Source organism: Ciona intestinalis, chromosome 1 (genome assembly GCF_000224145.3).
Source record: "Ciona intestinalis chromosome 1, KH, whole genome shotgun sequence".
NCBI classification, from domain to species: Eukaryota; Metazoa; Chordata; class Ascidiacea; order Phlebobranchia; family Cionidae; genus Ciona; species Ciona intestinalis.
The window spans coordinates 6,716,263-6,726,453 of record NC_020166.2 but is presented as its reverse complement, the minus strand read 5'-3'; the positions used below and the strand labels follow the sequence as shown (position 1 = coordinate 6,726,453).

Genomic DNA, 10,191 nt, shown 5'->3' with positions numbered 1-10,191 from the left:
TCCGACAACGCTTCTGTAGGAAGGGTGATAGCTTCTCACATGGTTGCCCTGGAAGGTCCACTGGTTTAACCTACTGCAACTTTTTCAGCTGCACCAGTTCACAGGCAAACGATCCTCGTAAGTGGAAGTTGTTTTGGCACAAATTGAACATTACATTTAAAACATATTTTGTGCCTTTTATTTTTTTGGCTATAGCAAAACCAAAGTAAGACACAAATTAGACACTAATTAAGTGAGTCATTATATTACATTTATCATGTGGTCAGCAAAAGTTTTGTTTTTGCTTCAAAATAAACCTATTCTAAATTTGAACACTTAATAAATGAGGTCAACAAGTGGTTTACATTTTAAACAAAATTGAATACACGCTTCAACTACTAGTATGATGTATACACGACATATTGCTCCAATCCAGTGGTCAATAATAGGATGTCAAAAATGTCAGCCACACATAAAAAATCCCTCTAAAAAATTATCATTCATGAAGTAATATTAACCCATAAGCTAGCACGAGGTGTATGAACACCCGTGTTTAACTACTGTCGCCATGTGAGAATAAAGTAAGTTACATTCATTTATCCATTGATTTTTTAACATGGGATTCTCAAACCTGTTAATGATTTGTCCATTTTGTTTCAGCTTCCCAGATGTTTGGATACCAGAGCACTAGTATTGCTCATCTTTGCTCCGGAACAAATTCCGATGTTGTTTTCATCTTTGGAGATTTTAACGGAGATAGAAACGTGGATGTGATGTGTGGAAGTCAAGATGGTGGTTTGTGAGTAAATTACTTGATGATTAAAACTGTGGTTAGCCTAATATAAATGTCTGCTGTTTATACTAATTACAAGAATAGAGTAATGTATGAATGAATGTAACTTGCTTAATCCTTGCATGACCTGAAAACGACAATTGTTATAACATAGGTGTTCATACACCTCGTGTCAGCCAACAATGTGTTACCTTGTGGATGATTATTTTTGTGGCTGATAATTTGGACAACCCATTAGTGACCACTAGGTTGAAGCAATTGCCTTACGGACACATTTGCCCACAACGGTAACTGTTACGAGCCTTGAACCCATTACCTCTGGGTTAGAGGCAAGCGCGCTATTCAGTTTGCCTAGGCACCAAACATTAGAGATTAAAATACTTTGTGTTCATTTTTTTAATTTAATAAAGTTTATTTAGGGGTAAATTAAAGCCAAGAAATACCTTTTACTGAAAACCATATCACTGTGCAACCAGCGTTTTAACTGATTAAGTTACAAAAAAATTGATTAGGATTTTGTCTTTTTCAGTGAGGTTGGTTTGGCGACCTCTAATGGAGATATAAACACAGCATCATGGAGAGGACGATTGGACGGTTGTGTCGTACAATCGGGTCAAATTGCTGTCGGTGATTTTAACGGAGATGCAAAGTCTGATATTGTGTGTGTCGACCACATAAAAAAGTAAGTTTGAGTACTTTTATTAATCCAACACAGTTTCTATTATGATTACTTTTTTTTACTGAAATCATTGTTTTCTTTCCTCAGGAAAACCACAGTTCGTTTATCAAACAACGGACAATTTCCAACTGGAGAAGGTTACTCTGGTTCATTTTGTACCGATGATTCTGATTGGTTGATTCCACTCGATATAGACCGTGACAACAAATGGGATCTCATGTGTAGTCATAGCAACCGGGATAGCGACTTGCTCATGAATACATTCAGCTTGTGATCAACAAAAATGGAAAACAAAATGTTGAGCAATGAATTGACTTATTAGTTTTAAAACACGTGATTTGAACGTTGTACATCTGGTCTTTGCGTTCTTATTCTGTGAACTTATTTTGTAAAAAAAATTTAATTTTGTTTTGTCTGAAACGTGTTATTTTGTTGCAGAAGGTCTATAGTATTAGGCTAGTATATTGTGACAAAATATGTATGCAAAGTAATCTTAATTGAATTAACAAAATGGATTTTTGTATGGAACCTTCTGGTGCACACAACTCTAAAGATGGTCGTCCCAAACATGGAAAAACAAAACAAGCCAAAACTGGAGGTGATGGTTTTATAATTGTCTCATATTATGTAATATTGTTATATAGAAAATTTTGTGATATATTATAATGTTCCTTATGTAGTTTTTGTGTTAATGAGAACATCCTACTGGCACCGCGGCAAAGTGGTTAGCGCACATGCCTCTAACCCAGCGGTAATTGGTTCAAGGCTTGTCACTGCTACCATTGTGGACGTTGGGCAAGACACAAATTGTACAAATTAGCATCCACACATAAATATTAAAAAAATTCCCAAAAAATAATAATCACCAACAAAATTACGTACATCAGGTAACTCGTAAGCTGGCATGAGGTGTATAAACACCTGTGTACATCAGGTAACTCGTAAGCTGGCATGAGGTGTATAAACACCTGTGTTATATCAACCACCACACATCATATATGGACAACTGTTTTATATCATTTAATTTTAATGCATTAATTAATATGTTCTACTCAGCTGGCAAGAGAGCAGTGGAAACAAAACAGAAGGAATCAAATGATGTGAAAAAGAAATTCATCATCATTGGATTGGCTGTGGTTGCTTTGGTTGGTGGAGCTGCAGGAATAGCTGTCTTTCTTATGCAAGGTTTAGGATTAATTAAATGTAGTTAACATTATCACATGTCACATCTATTACTATAATCTTGTTAAACAGTTTGGTTTACCTATGGAATAACACATCGATTTATAGTAAAAAACAGTTGCTCTGGAAATGTGATAAAAATAGCAATTTGATCCAAATATTTAAGTGTCATAAAAATTTATTCATTTTTTTGTAAAACCAAATGTTTTTTTTAGGATCTCCCACAATATGTGATGAAACCAGCAATGAAGATCCTGTTACTATCAGTCAATGTATGGGTACGTACACTTGGTAATATTCTTCTGCATGGTATTATATTTAATTATGCAATATATTGTTTTTGCTGTACACTAGTTTTAGAGGTCTACATTTTTGAAATAGGTATGAAGTTAGATTTAGAAATATAATTCTGCTGTTCTTCACATGGTAAAGGTCTATGTAGTTTAGGGAATCTATGTTTAAAGATATATTGTGGCTATTGCATATATATTTTATTCTTTTTTTATTAGCCTACCCTATTGGCAAAAATTAAGTTTAAGGTAAAAAATAAAATGTATTTATGAAACATAAAACTTAAATAACTGTGTATTTTTTGCATTGTTTATTTTTAAAGTAAAATTATATTCTTCAAAGTTTAAACCCATTAAAGAGCCTAAACACACCCAAATGAACATCGCTTTACTAGATAGAGTGTGTTTTTCTAATTCCAACGACACCTTACTTGTTTTACTCGATCCTGTATAACCAAAGATATTCCAGCTCAAAAACCGTGAAATTCATAAAACTGATTTAAAAGTTGCAAGGCTAAAAAATTGAGAAGTGTACTACCCACGTGATAAATTAAGTCACAAAATTGTTGAAGCGTGGCTGCTCTTATTCAGAAAGGCGAGAGGCAGTGTTTTCAGCGAAAAAGAGAGAATAAAAAAACGCAAATTCCGCTTTTGAGATGACTCATCACGTGACTAGTACGTTCCCACGTCACAATCACGAAGCTCGTAGTAAAAAAATAGCGCTAGAGATCACTGTTTGAGGACGAATATCTCTCCGCCTATACAGGACCAATTTTATTAAGTAAAGTATTTTTGGAATCAATAAAACGCTTGCTTTCTGAATTTACCACAAAAAATGAAGGTGACGTTGGGTGTGTTCACGCTCTTTTATAATTCCCAGAACAAAAGTGTGAGTTTGATATTTCGAAATGCTCCTCTCCTTGTCCATTCGGTTACTCGACCAAGAGCGAAGATGAGTTATGTCCGTCAAGCTGTACTTGTGCAGCGCATGGAAACTTTGAAGGAGATGTGCAAATACAAGAAGACATACTGCCTGAATTTCTTGACGTAATTAAAAATGGTTTTGATATGTTGTATGGTAGAACTAGATGGGACATCTTTACCACATAATATCTAAATATCCTGAGCGTGTTTTAAACAATTAACAACGGTCTATGAGAGTCGTGAAAATACGGTTTTATAATTCTTTGAATGTTTTTTGTTTACTACCAAATGGGAGGAGTAAATAGAATGAAAAGCCCCATCTTTCCCACTCCCCACCATATTATAAAGCTGGATAGACTGTTTTGTATTAACTCTTATAGTAGGCTGTAATATTTCTTTTTCTGTTTAATTATTTTTGATATTTAAATGTCAAAACTGCTGCTGATTTACTAATATCTCCTGCAAATTCCTTTCTTTTAACCGTATATGTCCACTAACAAAGTCGTTTTTACAAGTTTAAATTATTCCAAGTTGTATACTATTATGAATGTAAACTGTTAATCACTTACATTCCAAACAAAACATTTAAATTTCTTATTTTAAACTTCTCGGTAAAAAGAAATACGGGTATGTGGATAAAGATGATGAAGAATTCTCTTTATTTGTTGGAAGTGCTTCCAGATATGAGAGAGTTTTATGGAGCAGTCTTGCTCTTCCATCTGGCCGCATACCTGTTCCTTACAAAGTTAGTCAAAAGTTTAGTAAGTACTTGTTTATGGTTGTTTTTTGGCATGTTAATAGTTTTTATTTGGAGAATTGCTGTCAGATGAGGAATAAAGGCAAGATGGCGATTTTCTTAGCTTGAAACAATTTGGTTATGGGACCGCAGACCTATTCTTGGTCTTAAAAACTGTGATTATATTTTGGGTAAAGAAAATATTAGTTTTGCATTTTTCTTGGAACCTTAAACCTTTAAATACTAAATGAACTGGTTATCAACATAAAATATGCTGATTAGTTTTTACATATTCTAAATCATAACACTTAGATATCATTACATGATTTAGCTTATAATTGCCCTCCCCTTCCCCTATCCATCTTACAACTTAAGTTCATGTCTCACCGATTCCACACAGATTACCAACAAAGGCTAAGGTTGGACCATGCAATTACCACAGCAGCTAGATGGTACAGTCAAGGCACTTGCATTGATCTTGTACCATTTGATGAAACGAAGCACACCAAACATATTTTAATCAAGAACAAGCCATGGTGTTCGTGAGTGACGCGCTCCCAGTTTTAAGTTCTTTTTTAACATGAAATATCGATTAAGCTATCTTTGTCCTAATTTGAAGTATCTTTTTTTTTAATTCAAAGTATTTTTTAGTAAATGTAAATAATTTTTTTTATCTAAAGTATATTTTTTCTAACTTTTTCATGTAAAAACCTAAAGAATCTTTTATAAAAAACTCCACAGATCTTATATAGGTTTCCAGGACAGACTTGTTTCACAGGGTATGGCGCTCGGTCCAAACTGTCACCAAGGGTACACAGTCGCGCATGAGTTCATGCACGCATTGGGTTTCGCACATGAACAAAGTCGACCAGATCGCGATCAATATGTAAAAGTTCATTTCGATAATATTAGAACAGGTAAAAGTGAGAAAAGAGTATTTTTTATTTTATTTTAAAGAACGTCTCAACTTGCCTCTGTACCTGTTGGTGCCGTAGCACAGTTTCTTAGCAGCTGCCTCGGGGTTCAAGGCTCTTCGCTGCTACCATTCTGGGCGTATGTATTTTTGGGCAAGACACTTAACGGCAATTGCTCCAACCCAGTAGTCACTAATGGGTTGTCCGTTATCAGGCATATATAAAAAATGAAAAGTCCCAAAAATAAGCACTTACAAAATAACAAACATGGTAACTTGTAAACTGGCACGAGGTGTATGAAACTAAATACCTGTGTTTAACGACTGTAAACTGTAACATTGTTTTATTTTTACACTTTGTAATTTTTATGTCAATTGGTTTAATAGTCAGCGTTGCCTTTTCTGCTAATTGGTATGCGTGTATGTTTTAACTATCTCGTATTATTTTGCCTAGTTTTGTCCGGCCCTGTTGCAAAGTGGTTAGCGCGCCTTTGTGTAACTCATTTACCCACAAAGTAACATACATGGTAACTCATAAGTCAGCGCGAGGTGTATGTACACCCGTGTTATAACGACTGTTGTTTACCGGCCGGGCGAGGATAAAGTAAGTTACGTTAATTCATTCATAAAACAGATTGGATGAAAGTTGAAGTAATTAAGGTTTGGTATATGGACTTGGGCATTACGTGTAAAGGGGTAGCAGTTGCTTATATTAAATAAAAATGTTATTTTTTGTCAAAAAGAGTTAAATTTTTCCTTACACTCGCAGGAATGGAATATAATTTTAAAAAATTGCGAACTTACATGGTTCGCAACTTAAACACAAGATACGACGCATTATCAATTTTACATTACCTTCCAAGAGCTTTTTCCGTAGATGGACGCAGTCCTACTTTGACATTTACAGGCAGTCGTGAGTATTTTATTTTGACACTAGCACCCATAGGAATATCATGGTGTGTGACATTGTGGTTATAGCATTCATCTATTAACTACAGAACACCAGTTTCTGGACTCTAAATAAAAAATTAGAAATATATTATGTTTGTTTGTTCACGCCAATAACGTACAGAATACTCAGTTTCTGAAAACTAAATAAAAAAATTTAAATAATTTAATTTTTTTTGGTTATTTACTATACCATTAAGTATCATATTCTATACATTCACATGATAATTTTGGCGAGTTATTTTAGTTTTAAAAGTACTGAGAGGTGGTATTGTGACAACTAGAACTCTAACTCCAAAAGACTTACTTGGTTTGAATCGATTACTATGCACAGGTATTACTATCCTCTGCTACCATTGTTAATGTATAGGCCTTAGGCAAGACACTGAACAGCTATTGCTCCAGCAGTCACTAATGGGTTGTCTAAATTCGTGGTTCTCAACACGTAGGGCGCGACCCAAACTTTAGTAAACGTTCTAGAGGTAGAACTGCTTTATTTTTACAATGTTTTCCTCAGCCAAGCAGCATGTTTATAATGTAATAGTAGGGATTCACACATGGATTCATTGCATCATAATAGTGATTGTTTGACCTGGTAATTGATTACGACATAATAGCAATTGACATGTCGATTGTCCCCTTGATTATTAAGCTTGCAGGTGCTTAAAAACACTGGATATTTGCTTTTTCACAAATGCGCATAAGTAAAGTATGGATATGTTCGGAAGACTTTGTACACTTATAAAGAAACGCTTCTAAAAACTCACCAACAGCGAGCGAGCACAAATAGCTCATTAGTGATTTGATAAATATATTATTTTTAAAACAAATTAGCTTTTGTAGTACTGTTTGTTTGCAATCAATCTTGTATGGCTGTTAAAATATGACAACAATTTGATTGGGTCGCAAGATTTTACCGAATTGTTCTTTTTTTAAAATGGGTCGCCTTAAAAACGAGTTGAGAACCACTGGTCTAAATTGTCAGCCACACATAAAAAACCATCACATACCAAAGTTAGAATTGTGGTAACTCTTCAGTGGGCATGAGGTGTCTGAAACAGCACCCATGTTCCATACAACTATATCATTCCCCCAACGCAAGGATAGAGCAAGTTAGCTCTATTTAATCATTCAATAGTTCAGCAAATTTACCCAGACAGTAGACAAATATTTTTGAGTTAACAAAGTAAAGTCAACCAATAGTGTTTTTTAGAATATGTGTACACTCACCAAAGCTAAACCATATAAAGGAAAATATCAGTTTATTTTTACAAATTAACAATTCCTATAATGTTAGTTACTTGGCAAAGATTTACTAAAAGTGTAAGTTATAGAGACAGATATATATATAAGAAACTAGCAGAATTTTAACGGTGATAGTGTTTAAGAAACTTTATATAAAGGAGGCAGAAGAAGCGATTCGGAGGTTGTAGGCCCAAACAGTCAACATGCTTATGCACCAGCTGAGAATATGCAAAGTAATGCAGAAGTAACATTTAGAAATGGGGGGTTGGGGGAGTGGCAGCCATGGGTAGGATGTAGTGCAACTTGTGGCCCAACTACTCAGAAGAAACGTGTGAGATACTGTGTTGACAGTTCCAAGGTATAGAAAACCATTGTAATAAAGTTACATACATGGTTACTCGTAAGCGGGTATGAGGTTTATGAAACAGAGCATCCGTGGATAAAACAAGCCACAGATTCAATGATATCTTATTAATCACTATTGTACAAACAAGAGGTTAATATATTTACTTTATTAGCAAGATGATATTAAGATAAGGCCTTTTAAATGTACATTGCTATATATTTATTATTTACGTTATAGTGTTTGGGCAAGAAATTGGCTGAAAAATAAAACCTTAATTTTTTTATATGCAATTAAATGTTTGTTAACAAGAATGAAACAATACAGCATGTCAGTAAGTGGTATTTGTTTATTTTGTCATAGGATTGTGGTGAACCCACTTATCAAGTTAAAGCTTGCAAAAGAACACTGTGTCCGGTAGTGTCTGTACGATGGAGTGGCTGGGGTGACTATGGACAGTGTAGTGTAACATGTGGACAAGGCATGAAACTAAGGTGTGTCCTCTGGCCATAAAATTATGGGTAAATGTTGGTGTCCAATATGTTTGGATATTTGGTGTTTACTTTGGCTTTTTTTTGTAGTGCTAAGGTGGCTGTACACAGTATCCGGCATGCAAATTCGTATGCAAACCCATTACCGAGTTCCATATGCGGCAGCGAATTCCGGATACTGTGTACAGCCACCTTTCCATTGATTTCTTTTTTTTTCCAGGTAAATGTAACATTGTATCTTGGAGGAACCAACATTTAAGCTTAAGTTGCTGTTTATTACTTTTTGTTAACCATTAAGTGAAAAATGGAATTAATTTCTTCTTCACTTTTAGGTACCGCACTTGCCCTACATCATGGAAGTGTGATGGCAATTCTATGCAAGCTCATGCTTGTTTATTACCTGCCTGTCAAGGTGGTAGTTCTCACACAGCAGTTGTTTGGACAGATTGGGCACCTTGGAGTACATGCACACATACCTGCGACAGTGGATACCAAGTGCGGTATAGATCGTGTAAAAGGGGTGACTCTTTTACTAGTGGCTGTCCAGGAAACCGCCAGGATATAGGATCTTGTAATACTCATAGCTGTTCCAGCAACTATGCGATGAACCCACGTATGGAAAATGACCAAATGTTGTATTTACCAATATCTATTAAATCAACCATGATTAAGCTAATAGGAATTTTTTGTCATATATTTCAGCTTCTCCGATGTTCTCATTTGAGAGCAAGAGTGTTGCTCATCTTTGCTCCGGAGCAAATTCCGATGTTGCTTTCATCTTTGGAGATTTTAACGGAGATAGAAACGTGGATGTGATGTGTGGAAATCAAGATGGTGATTTGTGAGTTATAAATAGTTCATTTTACTCGATATACTTGATATTTGTTTTTTCAGTGAGATTGGTTTGGCGACCTCTAGAGGGGAAATAAACACAGCAACATGGAGAGGACGATTGGACGGTTGTGTCGTACAATCGGGTCAAATTGCTGTCGGTGATTTTAACGGAGATGCAATGTCCGACATTGTGTGTGTCGACCGTGTAAAAAAGTAATGTCAATAATACGTTACAACTATTTCAAGGCAATTATGCGTATATAAATAACCCTTTTCATAGAAAAACCACAGTTCGTTTATCAAACAACGGTCAGTTTCCAACCGGAGAAGGTTACTTTGGTTCATTCTGTACGGATGAATCTGATTGGTTGATTCCACTCGATATTGATGCCGACAACAAATGGGATCTCATTTGTAGTCATAGCAACCGTGATAGTGACTTGCTCATGAATACATTCAGTCTGTGATATGTTATATTAATGAAATTGGTGTTGTTAAAAGTGGATGAGCCTTGTGAACATTGAGGAACAAATAACAGTTTCATTTTATTTGGTTTGATTATTCTTATTTTGTTGTTGTTTAGTACCTCTAATCTTTGAGACACTGTTGTGGCATTTTGATAAATTGATTAGAAAAGGTTATAATTTATTGACAATTACAGTAGTGTGAATGTGAATGAATGTAGCTTACTTTATCCTCGCGTGGCCGGAAAACGACAGTCGTTATCACACGGGTTTAACACCTCGGGCCATCTTAGGAGCTATCATGTATGTTACTTTGTGGGTAAATATTTCTCTGGATTTTTCATATATGTCTGATATTTTAGACAACCAT

General features: G+C 35.1%; 1 protein-coding gene across 1 annotated transcript; it reads left to right on the top strand.

Moving 5' to 3' along the window:
• Nucleotides 1–9,905, top strand: LOC100174993. Its single transcript, XM_026834331.1, has 18 exons — nucleotides 1–117; nucleotides 640–778; nucleotides 1,302–1,454; nucleotides 1,539–2,049; nucleotides 2,508–2,636; nucleotides 2,849–2,911; nucleotides 3,804–3,970; nucleotides 4,467–4,608; nucleotides 4,984–5,125; nucleotides 5,325–5,500; nucleotides 6,266–6,409; nucleotides 6,692–6,778; nucleotides 7,848–8,047; nucleotides 8,396–8,526; nucleotides 8,856–9,136; nucleotides 9,226–9,364; nucleotides 9,418–9,570; nucleotides 9,638–9,905. The coding sequence occupies exons 4-18, from the start codon at nucleotides 1,962–1,964 to the stop codon at nucleotides 9,822–9,824; spliced, it is 2,229 nt and encodes a 742-aa protein (XP_026690132.1). The 5' UTR covers nucleotides 1–117; nucleotides 640–778; nucleotides 1,302–1,454; nucleotides 1,539–1,961; the 3' UTR covers nucleotides 9,825–9,905.
• The last annotated feature ends 286 nt before the right edge of the window (nucleotides 9,906–10,191 follow it).

Coding starts and splice junctions, on each gene's coding strand:
- LOC100174993 (XM_026834331.1), top strand. CDS start 1,962: ATGGATTTTTGTATGGAACCTTCTGGTGCACACAACTCTAAAGATGGT. Junction 6,410..6,691: donor TTTGACATTTACAGGCAGTC/GTGAGTATTTTA, acceptor GAGTTATTTTAG/TTTTAAAAGTACTGAGAGGT. Junction 8,527..8,855: donor GGACAAGGCATGAAACTAAG/GTGTGTCCTCTG, acceptor CTTCACTTTTAG/GTACCGCACTTGCCCTACAT.